The sequence below is a fragment of the Temnothorax nylanderi genome, unplaced genomic scaffold (assembly GCF_030848795.1).
Source record: "Temnothorax nylanderi isolate EJ_2023f unplaced genomic scaffold, tnyl_v1.0 TNYL_tig0122_pilon, whole genome shotgun sequence".
NCBI classification, from domain to species: domain Eukaryota; kingdom Metazoa; phylum Arthropoda; class Insecta; order Hymenoptera; family Formicidae; genus Temnothorax; species Temnothorax nylanderi.
The window spans coordinates 228,167-254,473 of NW_027249184.1; the positions used below are offsets into that span (position 1 = coordinate 228,167).

Sequence of the window (26,307 nt, forward strand, 5' to 3'; positions counted from 1 at the left end):
GCGCAGCTATTATTTATTAGCTTAAATAAATTTGGGCACACACTGTGTACATCTCTATCTAATACGTATAACTTAGTTTCGAAACGATGTACGAATTGATTTGACTGAAAGTACGATATTAATTAATTCCCCGTTTCACATACCCATTAATTTACTGCAATCCATTTCACAAATTACCATCGACGTAACCACAAATACGCTATCATCCGTTTCGAAATGTATTTATAAGGGAATTGTATGTTTTATAAATTTACTATACAATCAGACGATAAACACTTTGTGTTAATAAAATAAATAATGTTGCTAAGGAAATTTAAATTAAAATACTGTTGTACATCGTGTGTAACAGTAAATTGAATATATAGACTTTTGCAACTGCTTGTTATATTTTTCAATAAATTCCCTGTAATTATTAATTTATTATATGTATATGGTTACAAATTAGAATTTGGCAGCGTATAATTCGGCAAGTTATTACTATGTGTGCGTTTTAATCCCCGTTCTCAAGCCACAGGGATTACATGAACAAAAGCGAATATTACGACACGTGGATATTACGAACGCATTGTTACTTCAAAATTCATATGGTCAGAAGGGCGATTCGATTAATAATTTCGTTGACATTGTACGGCACCAGCAAATTGCATTGCGAATTACGTGACATTTATGAGCACGTTCACTTACAGTAATAATCCCATTCTCGCGTTTAATAGTCATACACTTTATGCAGTGATGGATCCGTTAACGTTGACGTGAACATCGTATACTGCAATAAATATCGATCCAAAATAACCATAGAAGCAATAGAAAAGAAGCAAAATTTCGTTCATGTTACAACTTTTATTCATGATCGCTATTTGAGAAACCCTTGCCTTTAAAATCAGATTTAAATAAGAAATCAGAAAGCTTGGAAAATTAAGACGTACTATTGAAATTATATCCGTATTATGTTATTTCATATAGGGTAAACTCGGGTAAGATGGCCATACAGGAAAGATGGCCAACCCATGTTCATTCGATGTTTCATGGCGATCTAGATTGAAAGAACATACATAAGTTGGCCATCTTTCCTGTATGGCCATCTTACCCGAGTTTACCCTATCTCGAGATACAAATGGTTCAAGTCAGATTTTTCACGACTGTAATTGTTCTTTTCTCAAGTCGCCTTCGGAAAAATATTACAAGATTCAGAAACTATATTAATACACATCTTAAGAATCGTTTGTTGAACCGCAAGAAACAAAACTCAAACTGTGTTTCAAAACAAACTTCGAGTTCTTCAATTGAATCACGATTGTATGACGTATAGATATGTATGAGTATAAATATGTGTGTGTGGGTGTGTGTATCAAATTAATTCTCCTCTTATTATTGTTAATCTATATTGGCGGAACATTCTATCATTTTTGGTTAATTCTCAAGCTCTATTTATTGAATCATATTATTTTTAAAGATTAGTTTCAACTGAATTTATCAGCAAAAACGCGATTATAAATATTAGTTTTAATCATGCACTGTGCACTGTGCACTGTACGTATCGTGTTGGGAACGAACACTCGGCGCTATTTTCCTGATTCGTATCCTTCTATCCGAGCGCATAACGGGGTTTGCCAGAGGGAAAATTGTCACGCTCGCGATCTCGCCTCCCTCCGTAAAAGTTGAATTAACATCGTAAACCTGCGGATTTATGCGACAGGATGAAATCGCCGCCAATAAAGCGCTATACGTGCTTCGCTTTGAGCCTCGACGGGCCGGGTGGCGTCGCGGCGCGAACGGTCGTTAATGGGGTAGTTCGCAGATGGGGAATGCGGCCACGCATTTCTGCCGAAGCCTCGTTCGCCGCGAGGCGAGCTCTCCTACGAGATTCGGCACTCCACCGAATTCCGGTTTACCACGAACTTACGTGCGGTATAATCGGTTGTATGTTCGCCGCTAAACGAGTCACGTTTCCATTTAAAAGTTTTCCTGGTGAACACCTATTCCTTATCTCATTTCGAATAAGCTACGTACAACGACTGTTTCTTAGTTAATTGTAGTTAATTGTAGTTCTTTTGACAAAAATACACATTGTATCTCTTATTATTTAAATTATTATATATTGCTGTAATAAATTTATGTGTAGATAATATGAAATCTTTTTTATTATTTTTACACTCTTTACTATTTTAATTTTATATTGTCTACTGCCTTTAATTGAAGATAAAAAACGCGCGAAACACGTTGCTATATAAATATCATTCAAATAATTGCTATTAATTACACAGCTTTTGCACCTGTGCAGCTTGTTCGACATTTTCGACGCATAATTAGTTGAGAATCAAATAAAAAGAAATAGGTTAAAAAAGATTTTTAATTAATAGTATCCTGCACATTATAAATCTTATGCATTATTCGAAATTATGTTCGGTGTGAATTTCTTGCACGCCAAATCAAAGTAATTGTAACCATCTAGAATGGCTGAACGTGTTTGTGAAACAAGAACGGTTGGGAGATAGAACAACGTTGGCGTAATTGGTACCACGGGTCTATTAAGTTGGAATCGCGTTAATTTGCATAAGACGTCGGAGCTGATCCTCCCAACGTAAAATTCCTACCGAAACAACAAGCAGGGACTTGGCTGTTATCATAACAATTATCGTAAAAGCGCTCCGCATAAGCAATACACGTTAATCGATGCAGACATATACGAAGAGTAAAGAATAGAATCGATATATCCACCAAAGAAAATTATCATCGCTATATAGCACACACAATAAGTGTACTCTTATATATATATATATATAATCCTGGGTCAATTAAGTTGAGGGGATCGCCGTATCACATAATCCAGTCAAACCGGTACTGGAACAGAACGAAAGAAACAGGCACCTATCTTGCGATCGAACGTAGATCGCCCAGTCGACCCGTGCCTGTATGCCCTGCGTCTTTCTAAAAAGGAAATCCTGCATACTTCGCTGAATTTCTCTTCGGCAAGTTTTTAGTGCGTTAGACCAATGACCCGCCGCAGCTACACAGACCAAAAGCGAACGCATATGGAGTTTGCGAGGAAACGCCTTAGTCTTCTCATTCTACGTATTCTATGTATTCTGTGAGAAGCATTACGTTTCTACGAGAGCAAATCCACGGAGTGGAGAATTGCTGAGTACCGAAACAGAATCTATATTATAAAATCGAATTCTCACCTGCGCAATGCACGCTCGCTATAGCATTCTCATTCATATATTTACAGTATTATCATTATGAAATTTGTACGAAAAATTAATAAATATTTCCCTTACTGCCTTACATATAACTTAACTAACTGTACTTACTGTTATAATTGTACTTACATAATATTAAAATATAAAATAGTAATCTACGAAATGCAAATCTCAAAGCGCCGAGATTATGCTTCTCGTACATTATTGTCACTATCATTATTGTTACTATAAAGCTCATAACATAAAGCTCATAAATCACTGGCAATTTATTACATTAATCTGAGAGATAAATGCTATATTGCTATATCTGAAATAGCATCGTTTCCTATACATATACATGTTCGAGCGATTCTCGAGGACTCTTTGCTTATCTACGACATACAATGAATGACGAATGCACACATACACACACGCGCACATACACACAATTCCTATCCATCATCAATCGCTGCTGATTTATATACTGAACTGTCGCAGAATGTCAATCTACGATATGGTAAACGGAGCATACGTTTCGCGACTGGCTTTTCCAAACATGGAAGAAAAAAGAAGCAAAGAATAATGGGCCTCGGACAAACATTCGATCATCCTTGAAAATTAGAAAAACTTGTTTTCAATCGATCCACGTAAGCGGAAAGATCTCATTCGCTCGATCTCTGAGAAAAAAAACAAGAGAAAAATTTAATTGGACTGAAAACTTTCAGCGTCCCGCCTCTTTCGAGTCGTTCCAATCGCTCGGTCCATCCGCGAACTTCGATATAACGTTATCTTTTCCCTTTGGAGAGGAAAGCAGAACGCTAACTCTCGCTCCGATATCGCCAAATGAAAAATTTCGAGCTTTTAGTGCCGTCATCGCTCTATTCGATTCTGCAACTTCTCGCAGGACTGATAAAAACCCGTAAGATAAATTCGACAAAATCACGTGTTTTTTTTTTCTCCACTCTATCAGGCAACAACCGCCTTTTACTGCCTCTGACCCCTCTTGCAGATTCGCAATTCGCGGCTCTATGACGTCAGATTTATACCAGATTTATTTAGCCTCTCGAACGCATTTTCCATTTCGCAAATCCTCGTGAATCCAATTCCACTGTGGTTAATGGAAAATCTCGGAGTCGAGAACACGGTCCGCACATCCGGACATGCAGAAAAATTTGTTTCCGAGTCTCTCGTATGTACGAGATTAGCATATTAGTTTTGAGCAAAGTAAATTTATCTGCATTTGTAGAGAATTAACCAGAAATAGAATATCTTTAACACTTAAATAGTTGCTTGGTAAAAGTTCGAAAAGAATTAATATTCTTCTATATAATAAATACATGCTTGTTTAATTGCATATTTGTACATACATATTATTTGCAGAATTAACAATAAATTATTTCAAAAAAAGTCTCTCTCTCTCTCTCTCTCTCTCTCTCTGTCATGCGTTCTATATAAAAAGTATAAAACTTTTTATCACGTTGAGCTCATCGCTATCACTTATAGATTAAATGTCGAAAGATTGCTAGGTTCCTCGCCAATGCGTGGCAGTACGCGCGAAATGGAAAAGCTCAAGAAGGAAGAACTGGATCTTAAACGGTGGACCATAAATCTTCGCTGTCGTCCGGCTTCTTATTTCCAACGAAAACTGGTGGCGAATTATCTTTTCCCCTGTGTATCGTGTTTCATGAACGGCTCAACGTTCTGTTTCGATAAGAGCGGTTCGCTGTTAATAAACGCTCCCGCGACACAGGTCGATAGAGATACCCGACTATTCGATAAATGCGTTCTGTGCGATACGCATGGGAACAGAACTTGCAGCAAATGCAACGAGATTCCACCGAAATATTAGAAACTCTGCAAATCGATTTTCTATCCACTTGCTATAGATGAGGTCTTTAATATAAATATATATATATATATATATATATATATATATATATATATATATATATAATAGTATTCGTCATTGCACAAACTGCAGTGATCAACGTTACTTTTCATCTAGAGTTAGATTGTTCGCTTCAATAAATGTTATGTTCTATTTTATAAAAATATAAAGAAAATTAAGAAAAATAAATTCTATTAAAGCAGAAACTCAGTTTACAAATAACTTATTTAACAGAAGAAAGATTTTTTTAAAATAATGAATAGGATTATAAAAATCAAACAAGTTTCAGTAATACGTGCATGACTGTGTTTCAATGTTCATCCGATTCGTTCACTCGATAAACATCACGTTATTTCCAATGGAAGAGAAAATTGAGTTTTTACAGAGATAAACAAAACTGTGGTAGACTTTTAAAATCCATATGTTTCTTTTGGATTTTGAAAACCGCTTTAACGGAAATTCCATTTTTCATATCCCACCTTAACGAGCGTTTTCGCGAATAGCTCTCGCTGATTGGAATTTCGCATGTAGATGCAAAAAGTAATTATCGCTGCGGTCGATTGGTGGGAATGTTGTAACCCGAGTCGCGTGGTGCTTTGCAATCAGGGCTAACATGCCACGAAGAGGTTAGCGTTGTCAGTTGCTAGTAAACACGTTGTTTAGCTAGCCGGCCAAACGCGTACATCGAACGTTCAGTTTCGAAGCGAATGTGTTCTCGATTGAAGTTGGATGATCTTGATATTGGAAATAAATTTCCGTTAATATGAAATTTATCCAACGTGACTAAAACGAAAGATAGTATCATACGAAATACGTTTAAATATTGTGATGAAATATTATAATGGGAAACGTAATTTTGGATTTATTTAAATTTGCGCAAATTTTATAGTCATCATGTGTTAGTGGAAGGAACGATTCGCCACTTGAATTCATATTTCCAATGTAACCTTGCGTGCGTGCTTCAAGTTATCCTCAAGGGTTATAGAGATGATTTTATGATATCGAATCGAGAATGCGATCATTTGCAAAAAATATTATACGCGTTCTCAATAGTACTAATAACGCATATTTTGTCATTTGCTGAAACGGGCATTCTAGTCAAAATGGCAATGTGCCAAGTGAGCGGCGTTAGTGGGATCCGTGGGTTAGTGGGGGCTTGAGCTCGACGCCAAATACATCGGACTGCAAAAACGGTTGATTTATTATGACCAGTAGTTCGGGATGCGCGGTTTTGCAGAGCCTCGCGTATAATCGCGTTCAGCCCGATAATTTGCCTGCGACAGAATATCTCGGAGTGTCGAAAATGGACGTAAATAGGGGTATTATTCTCCATTTATAACCGACACATGAAAGTTTCATTCCATTCAAAGCATTAATTTTCTCTCCAAGTTCTCAGCCTTCCCGCTAAAAGTTACTTAACAAATAATCAATACTTGCAGAACTAATGTATCTTAAAATGGTTCTTTTTCCCATACGCAATTAAAATTGGTCGTAAAAAAAACGCCGATAATAAATTATAACGTAAAGGTGAAAATTATAATTTGCCGAGAGTTTTTAGAGTCTACTACTATATTATTGTCTTCCTATCATATTCCCCAAAGATACACCAAAGCTGCCGAACTTGACGTTGCATATACCAATCTACCACGTTACTTCATTTACATAATAGAGGCGCCCTATACATATCGAGGATAGACAGATCTGCGTAGACTAACGTACAACAAACAGAAACCGATCCATTAAGAGTACATAGTGCTGCAAATGATCGATTCGCGAAGTAAATCTAGGCTAACACGATCCTCTTGCCAAGATCCGCTCCCGACTGCCGTCTTCATTTTGGTTCCGCATCTTGTCGCTCTCCATCCTGATGCCATTCGACAGCTAGCGAATATTCAAGGCCATTTTGGAGGAATACCGACATATTGCGGCGTGATTTATGGTCGAGCCAGTTCACGAAGGCGAAGGCGAAGGTAGAGGCGATCGATTCGCCTCGAGTTTGGCCGACGGCGTCGGCGGCGGACCAGCTATACTGTGGAATCCACCATGTCGGGGCATCTTCCCCAATACGACCTCACTTCCTCTTTTCTCACATTCTTTCGCTCGTTATTCCACAACACAAGACATCCATTTACGACCGACATCTTTTCTGATCTCAGCCTGCCTGTCGTTCGCCGAGTGGTAGCGAGCGATATTAAATCGTCCGTCATCATTGTAACTTTGGTGGAAATATGATGAGCATTTTCTTGCAAACAAAATTTCGATCCTTTTAATCAAAGCATCTTTTTGCGAAAAAAATACTATTTTTTAACTTTCTTATAACCTGGCTAATTATACTGAAAAATCGGATGCGCGAGTCACGTCAAGAAAAGTCCTCGAGTGGCGTTAATTCTCCACGAGCTACAAACTAACGCGACATCTCCAAAGCATTATCGGCCTGATCACTGAAGCGTACTACCAAGTTATTTGAAATGGAACTAACGTCGCTGCGGAGTGGAAATACGGATAACGAGATTCGAAGATGCGCAGCATCGCCTCGTATAGAATCGCATAGTTCAACATAACTTCAGCATAACTATGGAAGTATTTGGGAGGGAAAAACTCAAAGATCATGCAATAATACACATCCTCATAGCGAATACCAGTTTTAGTAAAAAAAAAAAAAGGTAGAACGCTATTAACATACATTAATCACGTATAAAGTACATAAGTTTCTATTTAAGCACACAAGAACGCTTTAAAATTTCATCTTACAATTAGAGATTAGACAATCATCATAATTTTAATATTTATTTATTATATCAATTTTTTAAAAATTATTACTGACTCGAATCTCTCAATAATTCTAATAAATATTATATACTTTACATAAAAATCAATGTCATTGACATTCGAATTAGTTATATGCAACAATTGATGTATACAAATCTTTGACCGTTCTGCAAGCATGTCTTTAATCGCGCCTTCTTTAACAGTAAAGCTATAAACTGCATCCTCGAGACAAGAGGTTGCCATTATTCTACGATGGTTTCATAGGTGTCCTTCATACGTGTTTGGTTCTGACACCAGTGACATAGCGCGAGAAAATTTCATCTCCTTATATATCGTTATGAATCTTGGTGCTCGTGCATATGTGCTCACGAAATATACAAAGGATCAGAGGCATATTATACTTGAAAGAAATATCATCAAATCAAATCAAATGATAAAATATCTAAACACGTTGACACGTATAAGATATAATACAGATTTATATATAATTTACAATTATGCTAACACATACACACATACATATAAACAGATATTTTGTTCTGAAACATATATGTGTAATGTATAACTATAATGTTATATGCAAATTTATGATTTATTTACAGAGTGTTTTACGGTCACCATATAATACTTTAATAATATATTCTAAAGATTAATTAATGTGTTTTGTTGATTTTTATTGGTAAGCGCGTATAAACATATACGACAGCATTGACTAACTTTAATCGCTTATAATTCGAAAACTCTCGAAAATGATTTTAACATTTTCGTCCAAAGATTTTTAATTCTAATTAGTATCCAAAATATGTTAAATAATACATTGTACGGTGGCTGTATGAGATATCCTTTGTACTACTAAATAAACGTAATAATATACGCAAACTCCTATCACACACATGGCTTAAAATGTAGCTACATATATGGTGCGATAACTTCATGTACGTGTTTGGACATGTTAGTTTTGGCAGCAAGTGTAGCTTAACCTAAGGAGATTTCACACCGCTCCATAGCGTTCCATATGCATATACGCGTCTTGAGGCGGTATATAGAATCTGGTACTTGTAGCTCCTACCGTGTAATCTATCCCGCTCTCACGAGCTATTGAGTGGAACGCTCATATCTGTGATTCAAATGGAATAATCGGAGGAGGAAATCATGACACTGCAGAGATGTATATCATATTCAAGAAGATCATGTGCAAAACCCTAATGACTAATGAACGTAACATCTGTATTATCATTCCGCGTATATGTTGCATACATAAAACGTGCAATGTAATCTCAAAAGATCCGTTTGTAATCGCCTTTGTATACGCGTGTTTTAATCTTGCCCTGAATTATGAAAAGCTAGCTCTCGTAATTAGCGTAATCTTAGGACGATATTTGTTTAGAACCTTACTGGCCATCTCATATTGTTATTATAAAACAGCAATGAACTTTTGATTGATAAAAAACAAGCTATATATTTGTATATCTAGCAACAAATGACAATTCATATATAAGATGTAAAAACGAATATAAAGTCGTAAAATTATAAACTCGAGATATAATTTTATTCTCGTCAATGATTTGTAGAATTTATACAATTTTTATCGATGCGTAAAACTTGGAACGATCAGCTGGAGGAAGATAGTGACAGTGCAGACACACGGCGTGACGAATGTCGAATTTAATGGACATATGCCATAAATGACCAAAAAATGTAGCGAGAAACGCGAAAATATAGCTCACTCCTGAAATCACGCATATACACTGCATAAATGCTGTTTTTCTTTCATAAAAACATCTTTTAACAATTGCTTTGTTAGAGAAAATTTTTAGTTGAACAATACCTCATATAATTATTTTAGCAATATCGATTTGTAGCAACCATCGTATTTTAATACGTGAGATTAGTTACACAAGATAAATATAAAATACTTACTAATTTAACTTATATATCGTAAAGAGTGAAAATAATTTAACGTTAAAATAGAATTTTCTAGAAGCAGATGCGTGTAAATCACGCCCTACTGTCCTACATGCCATGTTACAATCCATATTTAGTTCAAACATAAATGTGTTTTTTCACGAATTACGTCCTGCTTTCTAGATACGCTGCACGCAATCGTACGTGAAATTCTAAAAGCAGGAGCTTTCAGTGTACTGAAATACTGACTACCATTTCGATATACTCTTATTTCACCACATTAATATGACACTTTTCAATTCTCAAATATAAAAATTATATATTAATGATACATAAAAGACCACATTCTGTAATTAAAAACCTTCAAAATTAATATATTATATTATGTTATTAAAATAATACTCGAATATATTATATCTGCGATTTATTCAGATATATATATTGTAGCTTTTGAAGACGGAAAGATTTTCATTGAAGTTAATGTCTTTATAACCTGCAGCGAATGTCTTTTTCGCCCGCCAGATGAAATGTAACGCTTTCGTGTCAATTCGTACACTGAGAAAAAGGATTTGCTGTATTAGCAAATATTTGTCATTATAGTGACAACAAACATTTTGATTTGCTGCGGGTAGCGAACTTTTTGCTATTGCAACAAAAGGTTGCTACCCGCAGCAAATCAAAATGTTTGTTGTCACTAATTTCTCTCAGTGTATTTCATATTCATATTTCTATGAAACCACAGGAATATAAAGATAAAAAAAAGATTGCACTTGACTAGACATGTAGATGTAATAAAAACTATATCACACACGCTTCTTTAATTACAAAAAAATTAATTGTAAAAGACGCTAACATTATTATTTAATATTCTTAATGGAAGTGAATTCATCGACACGTCACAAAAATAGGATATAGATATCAAAGATAGAATATAGATAGGATAAAAATATCCAGCACGGAGAGTATGTTGGTAGTATCAAAATATCGAAGGCATCCCTTTTCAGGAATGACACGTTGTTGTTCTGTATTCGCACATGTTACGTCAAACCTCTCCCACTTTTCTATCTACGTATTAGTTTCATCTTCGGAAAAATGCGCATGCAATCCCACACGAGTAGGTACGAGCATCACAATATATATTTTATCAGATATGAACGACATTTTACTTTCGCCAATTATTTATAGTTATATCAATGTATTATCATTATTTACGGTATCAATTAACCAATGCCGTAGTATCACAGATTATTATTAAATGGACATGACTTCGTCAATTTTTTATGCGGATAAATTTTATGCGATTCAAACGCATATGGAATATGGATGTCGATCTCTTTTGCTATCGTGTTAAAAATCATAACATGTTCGGTGCAAGTAGCTACAATGGTGGATAACAAATGAGCTTACCCATTAAACCAGAACGATGTGATAAGTGGAGTTAAGAACTACGGACGTGCACCATTTATTAACTTTATCGCGGAAACCCCGGCCGGAACGCACAATCGAAACAACACACGCGTCTTTATCTCGACTTTTTTCCACGATAATTCGTAGGTATAACAAATTACAACGCATGGTGCGTGCGTGCCTGTTGGTCGTACCGTCAATATATCCCCCACAGTTTTAATTTACCGCGTTATAGAACGCGCATATAGAACGTATATATAAAATGGCGTCGTAAAATATATAAATCAAAAAAAAATCTTGCACTCGCGACTATATGAATATCAATTTCATTTTTACTTTTACTTAATTACTTTGCTTTCGCGATCTTATTCTATCCATCACAAATATGCGCGTGCCTCGTCCGTATACCGTATATTTAGAATGTAAGATCTAAACCGTAAGAAAAGACTGCTTATAGATATCGATCCTTGGCTGTTACACTGGCTGCCGCTATATTCCAGTACCGTAGTACTGCACGGCGGTAAATATTACATGCACCGGATGGTAGATGGTAGAATGGTAGACGTGCCTATTTCAGGGTGTATCAGTAAGATACGTCTATAAACGACAATTACTCTCGTAAGCTATTCATTTTCATAGTTCGCAAATAGTCCTTTTGATATCTACCGCTGAGAGAGAGCGGACGTTACCAGGTTATTACGTCTAAGTTACTGTTGAAAATCACGAAATCTTTTGTTAAATGAAGCTGCACTCGAAAGATTAGGGCAGATCAAAGAGAAGATTTTAATTTCCTTTTGCTCATTAAATTTCATTCCTTTACCGCACTCGATTCATTAACGTGTGATTTAGAAGCGTCTTAGATCATTTTTTATTGTCGCGAGCTCGCACCTTTACGGTAATTCCAATGTCACCGTTTCGCCGAGGAAAAAGCCTAATGATGAAATATTGCGAAAGATATCAACAGCAGTTCTCGGCGCCGCGCGCCGTGTTGCTAAGAATATTAAAGACTCGAGCACGAATGGAAAGAGAAAACTTTATCATTTTGTACATCGAATCCTTTCCGTGGTAGTTCTAAGCGGCAAATCGCACAACTTCAAAGCTCTAACTCGTCAAGGAAAATAATTTGCATTCGTAACTTCATCAAGATGCTAATTTTGCGTTAGATCATGAATATAATAATCACTTCACGTTACACGAGTTGAAAAGGATAACATCGCTTCGTGATAGTTACTGGATCTGCGCGAAAACAAATTTAAAATATGACTCATAAAAAAATATCTCTCGGCGAAAAAAAAAACTCCGCTGAAATTGCCAATTGGTATGACGGCAAATATTTCACAGAGATTTTGTCATAGCGAATTGCCGCGACGGTTAATTTACGGCTTCAAACTGAATCGCGCTAACGTATGAACCATCCGATGTTGGTTTCGAGAGTTTACCGATATGACCACGTGTGTAACTGTGTACGTCTAATTGCATGACGTCGCATCGTAGGAGATATACATGTCATCTCGAGATCTCTCTCAAGGGATCAATCGTCTAGATAGTGATCCCAAAGCAACTACGAGCGATTCACCTTACATATAAATTTAGCTTTCTAGATATTGTATCACGTAGATGTAGACAACGCATATAATAAAACTTAGCGGCTATAATTCAAAATATTTAAGAAAACGTAAGAGTCAATTTTACAAGCAAAAAGGACCCAATTTAGCATAATCTATCATTAATCAGTCATTATAGCTGCTTTTATGCCAGTAGTGTCTTGCTTATTTACCAATCGTACGCAACTAGAATTAGCAAGTTGAGAAAGTATATGACTTCGCCTTGCTCCATACGAATCAAGCTCATATCTCCAAGAAATGTATATCGCAAGCTCTAATGTTTGTAGCGCGTGCGACGGTCGTAAATGCACATGCAACCTTCGAAACATGCATGCCAACGAAATCGGTTTACACGCGTCAGCGTGACTGATAATGCAATCTCCGTATGAGACTACGAGACTACGCGCATAAAAGTGTAAATAAAATCTCGCAGTTTGTAAAAATGACATTGCTATTTCGAACGTTACAACTGTTTTACTTGTCACGTTTCGCTTCTGTCGCTTCGTAAGGTCGAACTATGTATATATAAATGTGTGTGTGTGTGTGTGTGTGTGTGTGTGTGTGTGTATGTGTGTATCTGAATTGAAATACAGTTATGCCATACACATCCAAAAGGGAATTAGTCGCGAGACATTTTAATGCCATTAGCTCGCAGCGGTTTATCTCGAACCAGGCATGCATATGTTCTATATGTGTATGAAGTCTAATGCGTCACGTAACCTATTCGTGGATATGAGACATCGGGGTAAATTGACACAGCTTTGCCTGACAAGCGGTTAGGATTATTAACCAATTTCTACACGTTTAATTATGTTCAGTCGTAAATAAAAATGCACGCTATAGTCACCTCTTTGTCTTATTGTTAGTAAAAATATTAGCTATATACATGTATTTACATTATTTAAAACAAACTTAAACGATATCTCCGTCTTCCGAAAAATTTGTTGATGCAAAAAATATAAGAGAAGATGTTTTAGGCGAAAGATATATATCAGAGTAAATTGTGTGTGTGAACTTCGTACCATGTACACCGCGTTTGTAAAGTCAGTCGTGCAACGAGTGTCAGGGCTCATGGTGATCCCCGTCACGTGTTTGAACGCATACGTCGCACGCGTATCGGGCGTACAGGGCGTACACGAATGTCACCCGCTGTCATTCTGTGAACGTCGAATAAATCATTGTCGGCAAGAGATATTCTCTGTTTGCTTGACGGCCGAATCTCTTGCTTTGAAAGCTTAAAACTTGCCAATTCAACGCTACGTATATGGACCGCAATAAAGTATCGAAAGCATGCGTTATTTTATTAAATCGTCAAGGAATAACGAAACTAAAATAACTTCGTCATTGAAGAATATGGCACAAAAACTAGAGCCCAAATTTTTGAAAGCATTGATCATAAATTCTTTAAAAAATGTGTAATTAAGGTAAATACGGCATATACCTGACATACATATTTTACATACAGGAAATATATTTAAGTATTTTAATGACAAATAGATAAAATTTTATAATATCACGCGCTACAATATAAAAAATTTGTAAATAACGTTTGTAAATAAGTCAAACATGTTTTAAAGTAAATTGTGCGGTTATTTGAATATAGAAAGTATAAACCTTTCATATAATACAACATATATGATTAAAAAATATCAATTTTTTAATAGTTTAAATATCTATATGTTAAAAAACTCTCTAGTTCTCCAATTAAATTATCATGTATACCTATAACTAAAGTGTCGATATTATTAAAAATATAAAATATAGTTTGCCTCTCAAATAATATAAGTGTTGTTCCATGTATGTTCCACGTATGTGTGATCGATCGAATAATTATAGTCGAATCAATCACACGCGATTACTATCTGATAATGCGTGTATATAAATAAGTCGTAATAACACAGAATCTGAAATCGCGGATCTCCATTGTGCTCAGCGTCGCCTATGTACATACTCAGGTATGTAGATTGCGTGCCTCGACACGTGCCATTAATGGCTGATGGTTCCGAAACTCACGCCATTTTCTATCCTTCCGCGCACTCCAATAAAAAGGTCAACTCCTTCGATGTGAAAATGACTGTCGTGCGATAGCAATTCGTATTATGTAAATTGTATAGCATGTTTTTCAACCTATAGTTTTATAACATGAATTTTGCGCAACGTACAATTTTTCTCTCGCGTATGATTAATAATTTATTACGTACCCGTCAGCATCGACATCTTAAGCGTCGTCTACAATGGCAGCAGGAGTATGCAGTAAGACGTAAGCAGTAAGCTATTGACCAACCACAGTCAATTATTCTTGAATTGTAAAAATCCCATTAGTCAATAAGTTACTGCTTACGTCTTACTGTATACTCCTGCTGTCATTGTAGACGACGCTTTACGCTTGAAAACATTTCGTTACGTTTACGTTTTCGCAACAAACGAGATAGCACCATTTGCAAAATTAAATTTGTCTGTCGATTGTTTCAAATGAGAAATTTTTGTTGCAAGTGTTCCGATACATCTATCTTTATAGATATTTGCCGGTCTTTATTAACGAATTGGATAACGCGTTAATACAGATGCGGAAATGATACCGTTGAGCTCACCATTACGTCAATGCGTCGTCCCTCATGCTTTGGCGTCCGATGCGAACATTCCTCGACGTGCGGACGACTTGTCGACCGAATCCGCGTAAGCTTGCACGTCGCACCAATTCATGATCGATGCACTTCTTCGCAAATACGTCACGTTTCCGAACGGCAAACGACCCGAAATGGGACGCGCTCAGGATGAACGCTTTTCGAACGAAATCGCCACCACGCGAGATCTCGCCCGCCAGTCACATTGAACGATCGCGTTCCTACAAAACGCACGCACAATGCTTGCCTTTCCGATCGTGCACTCTCTCATTCACGGCCCCTTATATGTAAATCGAAAATTCTGCTCCGATCTCACGATCACGAGACGATTGTCATCGTTAGATTGAGCCTTTCCAATCTCGAATTAATTATCTCGAGTGTCACGATGATACATTCATTCTAGCATACAAAAGCAAAAAGGCGCGAGAAGAGATTCATTACACTAATTTTAAGTAAACACGATGTTAGGAAAGCATTTAAGGCTCACGTGTACGTGCGATTTTCCGCGCAATGTAAATTCGGCGCACCTCGAAAGTACTTTTTAATTCCGGACTTAACTTTTAACGAAAAATAGTGAACGTGGTAAAGCCACGCAAAGAAGGGGTTGTTAAGCACAGCTGGCAGGGTGCGATGCACACGACTCTCCAGCGGTAGTTGACGCGACACTAGAGAAAATCGGACTTCGCTTGCCGCCACAGGACTCTGGACGCCTGCGCTCTCCGTTCTCGCCACCACGAGCCACAGGATTTCGCATAAACAGCGCGTTCGCGACCCTGGTATTCCAAGAGATGAATATATGTATATATCATGGACGGTCGAATCGAAAGTTCCTTACACACGATTCGTACCATCGTTTATTTCAACGGTCAGGACGAATTATTTGATTGTCGATTGAAAGTGTTTACTTGGTTTCTCTTTCAAACAGTTGTTTGAATAGATATAACAAACATTCAGCGGTTGCTGGACAAGTTTTACTTATATATATTTTTGCAACCAGAGAGTCATCCGTTTAGAATGTTTAGATCAATAAAAGTATTGCGAAAGAAATTACCAATTTAGATGGACATTACAAAAGATTGATTCACAGCAAAATTCATAACGATGCGGTAGTTAACACATTCCCGCGATTTCTACTATAAAAGATTATCGAGTTCTTTATATCACAACGTTAAAGAGAGATGCACATTGCTACGTATAATGAAATCATAACACTATTCTAGATAGACGGCGGCTTCGTGGGCCGTCGAGTGAAAATCAACGAGATAGATCCAAGTTTAAACCGCATTCAGCAAGTTATCACGACTATATAGTCAATTGAGCTATAGTCAACGCAATAACTATTTGCAATCTCTAAATATCTATCTCGTAGACGGTTGGGACAGTTTATGCCGGCAAGTATATCATTAGTACATCGCGAGGGTGATTACGTGCGCTTTAAATAGCCGGCAATAAAAGGAACTTCCGCTTTAATTCGATATAGCGTCACGGGTCATTAAGTCTGGCTGTTCTTCATCATTTTATCGCCAAGATATACTTCGCGAGTATCATTGGTCTCACGAACGACTTCGCCATTAAAAAATCTTGTTATATATGAAGAAAATTATTGATTATTATACTATACAAAAGTTGGTAATGTCTTTTATAAACGTTCTATATAATTTTTAGAAAATAATCTGTAGTAAGGTTTCGTACAATTTTTATTATGTGTATAAAGTATAAATTCACGTTTTCCTTCAGATTATTTAACAAATTTAAATGAGATACTCAGCTGTTGTTTCTCTAGATAATTATAAGACACTCTCTTTAACATGCGATATGCATAAACCTAAATTAGCAAACCAATTAAAAATATCTCTCTCTCTCTCTCTCTCTCTCTCTCTCTCTCTCTCTCTCTCTCATATATATAAGTATATATTTTTTATGTAAACGTATAATGCCAATAACATACATTTATTTTAAATACTAGATTTTCCTTTTCTCACCCTTTCTTTTTTAGCTGACTGCTCTAAAGTTTATTACGCAGCGTAATCCCTTTTTCTTTTCACGACAAAGTTAGTTCAAGAGACATTGATGTAATACGGAATGATGGTTTCGTTTAAGTTTGCAAAGTGCTATGTCACACGATGGTTTTAACCACAAAATTAGTTTTTTGAATGGCCGTGCGTTGAATAAATATTAATATAATCAAAGAAAGACACACATATATATGTATGTATGTATAAGGCAATCGAAGGAAAATAAATTATTCTCTTTAATGAACTAAATATGCAATAATCGATTATATAGAGAAAAAAATTACAAAATTATATTTAAGTAAAAATAGAACGTAGTACTCTACTTATTTTACTAATACATTAATGAATATGCAGTTGAAGAAAAACTCTCAAGAAGGAGGAACGAGACGTAATGATGGCGCTTGAAAAATGAGTAAAATAAAATTCCCATGGGAAAGCTTTTATACGTCCATTTGCATCAGAAACATTTCTCCATCATCAATTATAACTGAAAAGCAGAGATTCCAATATTTCTTTGCCCATCCAATATATGTTTCAATGTCAAACTATCTCGAGACCTAAGATCTTTTATATTTTTGACGTACATTACTTCTCTCGAGATACTTTTCATAGAAAAATAAATTTTAATCTCATAACTGAAAAGTCACATATAAATATTCTTCTATATTATGCATAAAATGAAAATGTGTGTCAACAATAAGTAATTTCTTCAAGTAATTAATTGGCCCAATAAACGATTACATAAAAGATAAAGAAAAAAATTTACATTATATATATATATATATTAATAAACTTAACATGTTGCATGTATAAAATCCTTCATTCCAATTGAAAAACGGGCACATTTCTTCTCAATAATATAACGATACGATTCTCGAAACTTACGAGCAATCAAAAATTGTAAATAAATTTAAAGCATCGACGCGCGACGATAAGTTCGTACTTGGCACGATTCCAATCTTTTATCACAGATCGTAAAGCAGATACCAACGACCACACGCTTCTGAATATGTCGTATCTCACAGTCTACGAAAATTACAGATTCGGCGGATATTCGGGCAGACGATTCTTGATTTCATGTATAATCTCAAAGATACGCGACTTATACGCCGGCTCCTTCTCGAATTGATAGCGCACGAGTTCCGCTCGTCCGTCCCCGTACACAGCTTGCTCAAGTTTGTCGGTCGAGTTGCAGAAATCCGCAGTTGCCTCACTGGATAGTAGCATTATTTGGAGATTGAGCGCAGCATAAACAAGTGCTGTGTCTTGCGCCTCTGTGTAACTCTTCCGGAATGCCGTCCAGGATAAATAATTCTCCACATCGAGACCCTCCTCTGCCAGACCCTGAGCGAATGAATCGTGATAAATTCTGGCAAAAAAATCTAAATGACGATCTCTAATATTTCGATCAGTGATTAAATACAGACAGCATACAAAATCGATAGCCGGAGGACAATAACGAAGAAACTGCCAGTCTATTATGTAACAGCCATTTGTATTGCCGGCCAAATCATGTCGGAACATTATATTGTTTGCCCAAATGTCGCGATGACAAATAACATTTCTATGCTCCCTCGATGGAGCCAATAATCGTGAAATTTTTCTAGACCATTCAGTGATTCGTCGCTTAACAACAATCTTCTCCTTATCGTCAAATTCTTTGATAAGATCGATCGCAGCACAGAGGCCTGTAATACTGGAGGTGAGGACCCTTTCCGATCTGTCGTCCCCGTCCACAAAGAGTACCTCGTTCAGCAGTTGTCCATAAAGATCGGAGATGGTCCGACCGCTCTCCCGACGAAGTCTCTCGTCCAGTAGCAAAGACCTCGAGTGGAGCCTTGAAAGAGTTCTCAGTACCCAAACGCAGTGCTCTTTGTCGAACGGCACGTATTTGTTCAACGTAGCATAACCATCTATCGACGCATCCTCTAGAACGATGATGAGGTTTCGTTTGCAAAGGTAACACTCTACCGTCCACTTTGGGGGTCCACCCGCACCCATCCGCCGCATCAAATCCGTATAAACGGTGATCTCTTTGTTGAACGTGTCAAATCGTTGCAGAAATTCGAACTGCGGACTGTGATCCGGCGGTGGAGCTTTGGCGAAGAACTGCAAACTTTGCATTTTGCCGTCAATCCGCGCCATAATGCGAAGATGATAATATTGGCCGAGAAAACCGTCCGTTCTGTCGAGAGGCTCCAACTTCCAGTCGACAAGTCGAGAGTTATCACTACCAAATTTACGTTCCAATATTTTATTAATGTCACAATCGTTCAAAAGAGACGTTTCCTGACGATCCTGCGAAGAAATCGGTAATACGGAGCACGTCTTGTCGACATTTATCGCCGCCATACCGTATCCGCGCTTGTCTGGTCTATTAAACAACATTGACGACTGTACACCGAATTTATATCGTACCTAACTCTCACGTGATCGTAACAAAAAATAAAGTTGTTTTCATAAACTTAGCGAGAGATACCTCCGCAAATATTTAACATACTATCTTCGTACAAAAGTTTATAGATTGCAAATAGACAGCTCGGGGCAGACATCAGTTGACACAGTGATAAGTATCTCAAACGGATTGATATAATTTATGTGTCAACACTATAAATCTGTCCGATATACTTTAGCAATGTGATGAGAAAACGAATTATATGATAATGTGCCGTTCCGAGTAAAAAAGATTCGTATATCGCGCGATAACGTGCCTGCGTACCGGAAATTTACTGACGCCTCTGCACCGAGTGCGGTCGACTCGAGAAAAATGTTGTGGGATGAAGCTCGAATACTTGCGGCTTACAGTATTTATCTTGAGATATACCTCGCGCCACAACGAACAGTTGTTACGGTAATTAATTATCAATGGATTTCTGGATTTTGTGGAAATACGCAAATTTAAAATCATGGAGATATTTGCATATTGCGGTTATAATCGACTCATCGAGTAACAAACATTAGATTATAGTTTCACTATCGTCGAAACATCGAAAACGCAACTTTAGATTATTACGTGTATGCGCGCATATATACATATACTATTGTTAACAATTAATCCGCACGAAACTTGCACGACCACTAATTAACGTCAACGACGCGCCAACTAAACAGGTTTGGGAAAATAGATCCGTTAACGTTAATTATGTGTGTTACATAACCCGCTAAAGTATACATACATATATGCACACCGCTTAATAAAATTACACGCGGCTCGATTTCATCGCCGCGTGTAATCGGTAACGCGTGAGGTATATTGTATGTATAATTACGCATGATTGTTTTGCGACTGAAGGATGGAGGAAGGAACGAGAGGATATAAGCATAATAGGCCAGGCAAAGAAACCGTTAAAGTCCGTTGGGTGCTATAAAACAATTCGAAGGAGAAACTTGATGAGCCTCGTAACCGCCAAAATTTATTCCTTACTGTGAACGTATCTAACTTCTCGGAAGCAACTATTAATGGGGTCACACACACTATATAGCCCTTTCGGCTTCGTTACTTTACGGCACCAAAGGTAATTCGATTAACTGCGTCCTGAAGCTAGGAACGGAGACGAGCCCGCTAATATCAATGTATATGATAGAGAAACCAATTTTAATTTACCTCTAACAAGGTTTTTCTCATAGCGTACGGTTTTCGCCTACCATAAAATTGTCCTCAATTTTACTGCGACAAAGAGTAAAAAATTTAATCAGAAATTACATTTTTAAATATTGTTAGCCAAATAATTATATATATTAAACAATTAAACTATAATTAATTTTGTCTAATGCTTTAAAAACTGTTTTAATAGCGAGAATGTGTATTCCCAAAAAATCCCAAAACGTTATAACTTTTTTAAAGTTTTATGATTTCAACGTTGTTAAGAGATTAAATTCGCTTCAAGTCTCTCTTGCTCGAAAAATTGTACATTACATCGTATAAATAAATAATGACAAAAAACAGGTCACGAGAAGTCTCTAATTGCTGGTCGTCAGTGTCGTCACACAGTGCCACGAAAACGTCGTCAACATTTTCCTTTTTCTGAGCGAACGGCTATGTAGAGCCCAGCAAAAGTGGAATTCTCATTAATTGACGTGGTACTAATTAGACTTTTAATTAACGAGTCGGAAATAAACAACGATTTGCGAACAGATGTCACATTGCTCGTATCTCTAATGATTTAACTATCTATAGTAGAAGTAATGTCGACGCCCATTAATGCACATAAATTTGCGCAGTCTTCAGTAGTGATTAGCAATTCGTGGAAAGTCGCCCCCTTTCATCTCCACCTTTAATACTAATTGTAAGTATAGTTAACATGATTCGCTTGCACAGTAAATCTCCTTTTTCGAACAACCCAAATTATATTTTTTCCAAATTGCACTGTAATAAAATGCGCTTTCGTGAGAAAAGTATATCGATACACCGAGCTCCGCATTCATATTCGATCATAAATTTAAAACTCACGTCGCCTACGATTATACCTCCGTCTAGACAAAGTTCCGCGAGTTTTATATCGATCTAATGGATACTACTGTCTATTATTATTTATTCGATTGCATCGTCCTTCACATCGTTTTTTTTTTTGTACACGAACATGTAATCACGCTGTCCAAGAAACGCTTGCTTTAAAATATGCAAAGACTGTTTCAGATAACTGACCTATCGCCGCGATGAAGCGATGTCGGGTGGTACGTTATATGTTTAATGGTGTCTAGCGTTTAGGCGTCGAAAGCTATGACGATTGTTCGCGTATCATACAGAAGAGTGCAACGTTAAATCCCCGGTGTTATTCCCGCGACATGTATAAACGGCGGTAAAGAAAAATTTCTTTCTGACAAACGTCGCCGGCTAAAGTCGGCGCACTTTCCGAGTCTTGAGTTTCAAAGATCTCGCGACATTTCGCATGAAACTCGATGCCGAGTTGCGAGCCGAGAACGGAAATTTATACGTGTCTGTATACGTGCACCCTCTCCTTCCCCTTCCCCTCCCTCTGCCTCTCTCTCTCTTTCTCCGTGGCATTTCCTTTTGAGTATTCGGAAGTAAAGCAATCCCGGTATCAACCTCACTTCCACGATATCATACGGCATACGGTAAAGAAAACAGAAATGCCTAGGGACGCAAGAGATGTCCAAGCACGAATAGCTTGGAAAAATACGAGATGCAATTGTTTCGATCAAATGTAAAAAAAAATGTATTTAAATCTTAAATTGCTATTAAAGGTGTAAGAAGTAATTCAAGATGTAAAAATTATTATGCATTGTTGATAGCGTATTCGTATTAGCTATCAATATCGATGATAAACATAAGCTATTTGCAAATCTGAAGATTTGTGCACAAAATTAAGAATCTCTGCGGCGACGCTTGAGAAAAATATTCGCGAATACAAGATAATTTTAAAGGCATCGAATTTATAAACTAGGCGATCGATGCGATACTATTAAGTCTTAAAAGCAATTTTATGATAATATCTGTACTTTATTTTTATGTACATAAAATCCTTTTCACTGATCTGAGGAATAAATCCTGATAGTAAACACTGTACTCCTCTCAGTATGCAATAAGAGAGAGAGAGAGCTCAGAAAAATAGAAAAATATCGCCTCAAAAACTAAAACTATTTAGTTTTAAAGATAAAAATTTTTTATATAAAATATTTTCAAAGTGTACTGTATAATAAAAACAACTGAGTATCTCGCATTGCTAAAATACCAAACTTTCAATACAAAATAAAATGTAGCAATAATAAATTGCCTGTCAATTAGATTAGATACATGAATCGCAAAATAATTCTTTTAGTTTAATTCTTACAGATTAAAAGTGGCCCAATTTAAATTTATTTTGAATAATATAAATGTTACAGGATTTCCAAGGTAGAAAAATATTTATCGTGCCGCAACAAAAATAATTCATTGATAAAAAACTCTGTGTATCGTAGTCTGTAAATCGGGTACGCGCGATACCACGCGGTTTACGGCACCATATACTTTCATTTTACCTGTTGTGCTCGCGGACAAATCCTATACATTGTCAATATTGTTACCCGTTTATCCGATGTTTGAAAACACCACGCAGCATGCTAATATTAATTGGCAATTGCGTTAGCGTATTCTGTCCTATGTGTCAAATGTTCATTTATCGTGTCGAAACTTGCTTTAATTTTAATCAAGCGTGAGCAAAACTTTAAGCGAACAGCGAACTTTAAACGCGCATAAAATTCCATACAATGGAATTCTTCCAGGTTCGAAAACAAGAAACAGTCAAGTCGCGGCATTTTTTGCTTGAATAAAATCAATTAGACTCGTTATTCGTTTAATAAAACTACGATAGCAATGGTAGTAGAAATAACGTCAATAAGAAAATAAAACGGAGTAAACAATTTTTTTATATGCTACAAATTAATTTTTTGCTAATGATTTTTTTGTATATCTTTCATCTGTATTTTGTCTCGAAATGAAAATGTGGGTATACAAATTTCGCCAAACGTTTCGTTTCAAAGCAAAGAAGGTGTCCAACTTATTGTCAGAAAGCTTCTCGTTCCATTCTATATCAGATGTCAGGTGTCAGGTGTCAGGTGTCAGGTGTCAGAATGAGATGGTTCCGACTATAGAAATCTCTGGTTTTGCTCGATCGAGCAAATCTCATGTCGGGATAATCGATTTGGACTCTATTCGGTCGACCGTACCAGTGATTAGCAGTCATTGGCACGACGTGACGTTTGTCCTCCTCGTGTATCATCGCCCAAATGAAACTCGGCTTCGTGCGATCACATCGCGGTTTACTCGGATCGAAGGGAGTTACGTCGTCTCCGTGCAAACGATCATACGCCGATCTCGCGCCGGCCGCGGCGCCGACGCCGATTCGAATTCTCTCCTCTCGCTTGCGATTACCGAAGTACGTCGTCGAGTGTCGCTCGGTCGATGGCTCTGCCTTATTATTAATTTATCACCTTATATATCGCCGATATCCACATTTATTATCTTCATATAATTCATTTACACAGACGTATCCTTTTACACGTATATAAAGTTTTAAATAACTGTTTCAAGTATGATTTTAATAACCTGCGGATCCCTCTATCGTGTACGAATCCATCCTATATCATTTTTTATTTTTTACATAATATAATGGAACAACAAATCAATGAACATATGTTTTCTAAGATGTCTGTAAAAGTTTGAAAGCTATAGCCTTCGTTGTCGATACATGGCATAAATATAAATACGGAGGTTTATTCTCTACGACTCTGCGTAGTCTGCGTTATTGTGGTATGCCGTAATGCTTCGTAACGAGTTACGAGAGATGAAAAAATCGTTAACTTACCACCACACTCGAACGTTTCATCTCGTTCCGGATGCTAGCTTCCCATCCCCGCATACGCATCCACGGAGTAATGAATTCGGTGCGATACATACTCCAACTCCAACTCCAACCTCCAACGTCCGCGTCCACGTCCACGTCCGCTGACAATTTACACTCGGGAATCTCGGGATATTGCCGAAACGCTCTACATCTACGTAAATAACCAACTTTGGACTTTGGATGTGACTATGTGACATCGCGCACTTTTTCCGAAATAAACGCGAAACATGAAACGCGCGAGACGCGCACGGACCGCGGGCCGCGGGCCGCGGAATACGGAGTTGCGAACTATATATTTATTACTATAATCGGAAACGGGAACTAACCTAGAACTACAAAAAAGAATTTCTCGGACAGTTTAGCGCGTTCGTTTGAAAGAAGCGTGCCGACGCGACGACGCAACCGCGACGGTGCCGAGTCAGCCGAGTGCCGACGACGGACGACGACGACGACGGCGACGGCGACTGGCGACTGGCGACATCCAGGAAACGCCATCTCGCGAAATAAGCAGCAAGCATAGGATATATTAGTTCAAAGAGTTTGTGTCACGCGGCGCTACCAGTATTACCTTGTGCCTTGTGCTGTGCTTATGCCTTGTATATCGAAAAATCGAAAAAGTTGGTTATATTTACGTAGATGTAGAATGTAGAGCGTTTCGGCAATATCACGAGTGTAAATTGTCAACGGACGCGGACGTTGGAGGTTGGAGTATGTATCGCACCGAATTCATTACTCCGTGGATGCGTATATCGTATATCGTATATGCGGGGATGAGAAGCTATGCATCTAGCATCCGGAACGAGATGAAACGTTCGAGTGTGGTTAGTGTGGTAAGTTTATACGATTTTTTCATCTCGTTACGAAGCATTACGGCGTACCCGGTACCACAATAATACAGAGTCGTAGAGAATAAGACAGCAAATGCTTTCACAATCACATAAAAATAATAGAAATAAAGAATGATATTTAATTTGGTCTAGATAAAGAGACTAAATAACGTTTAATGAATGAAAAAAGGAGCTCTAGCTTTTCGGTGTATGTGCATGTACTATACAGTTAAAATTAATTTAAAATTAAAATTAAAATTAAAATTAAAATGAGAAAGAGAAGAGGAAGACAGTAAAAATTTTCAAAATTTCTATCTAGTTATATACCGAAAGAATTAATATAATTGAATTATAATATAATTTTCCAATGACATATTAGAAAATATTAAGTAAACAAAATACATAATTTTCAAATTTCCATACATACAATCAACGTTATATTAGAGAAAATACTGTCGTAAATTATTATTCATGACTCAATTAAGCACTACGATGATTGTGTGCAAATGCCTGATGCGTAAAAGATGGAATTAAAAAGATTTCAATCTCTAATTTAAATTCGCAAAATCAAGAATATACGAATTAAAAAGTTAAAGATTCTGTTTCTTTTTATTCCTTTTCTCTCTCAACATTTTTCTAGATTTTATTTTCTTATTCTTGTTTACATGTAGCGATAATTTAATAATTTTCATACGTGAGAGCACGAGATTTCACGCGTCCAGTCTATGATGTCACTTTTGCAGCGT

General features: G+C 36.9%; 3 protein-coding genes across 8 annotated transcripts in view; 1 reads left to right on the top strand and 2 right to left on the bottom strand.

Moving 5' to 3' along the window:
• Sol1 overlaps positions 1-25,159 on the bottom strand; it is a 236,257-nt gene extending 211,098 nt beyond the window's left edge. The window contains exons 1-2 of one of the 3 annotated variants that reach the window (XM_071713298.1): positions 25,061-25,138; positions 24,696-24,885 (exon numbers count right to left, since the gene is read on the bottom strand). In XM_071713298.1, coding sequence (XP_071569399.1) covers positions 24,696-24,785 — 90 coding nt within the window. In that variant the 5' untranslated portion in view covers positions 24,786-24,885; positions 25,061-25,138. Of the gene's footprint in view, positions 1-15,343; positions 15,598-15,863; positions 16,917-24,695 lie in introns of those variants that run through there. The other 2 variants (XM_071713299.1, XM_071713297.1) reach the window with 2 other exon arrangements.
• The window catches only part of M (zona pellucida domain-containing protein miniature), a 272,287-nt gene that overhangs the window by 215,593 nt on the left and 30,387 nt on the right, over positions 1-26,307 (top strand). Inside the window, exon 1 of one of the 3 annotated variants that reach the window (XM_071713303.1) lies at positions 25,348-25,564. The exons of 1 other annotated variant lie outside the window; for it this stretch is intronic. The gene's annotated coding sequence lies outside the window, so the exon portion shown is untranslated. Of the gene's footprint in view, positions 1-25,347; positions 25,565-26,307 lie in introns of those variants that run through there. One more of the 3 variants, XM_071713306.1, reaches the window with a different exon arrangement.
• Positions 17,056-19,778, bottom strand: LOC139776561 (uncharacterized). 2 transcript variants are annotated; one of them, XM_071713312.1, is made up of 2 exons: positions 18,819-19,778; positions 18,466-18,735 (listed from the first exon to the last, which is right to left on the bottom strand). In XM_071713312.1, exons 1-2 carry the CDS (start codon positions 19,741-19,743, stop codon positions 18,602-18,604), a joined length of 1,059 nt encoding a protein of 352 aa, XP_071569413.1. In that variant the 5' UTR covers positions 19,744-19,778; the 3' UTR covers positions 18,466-18,601. The 2 variants fall into 2 exon arrangements, with proteins under 2 accessions (XP_071569412.1, XP_071569413.1); XM_071713311.1 differs by having other exon boundaries at positions 17,056-19,778.

What these genes read in the sequence shown, in the direction of transcription:
- LOC139776561 (XM_071713311.1), bottom strand. Translation starts at nt 19,743, where the DNA reads ATGGCGGCGATAAATGTCGACAAGACGTGCTCCGTATTACCGATTTCT.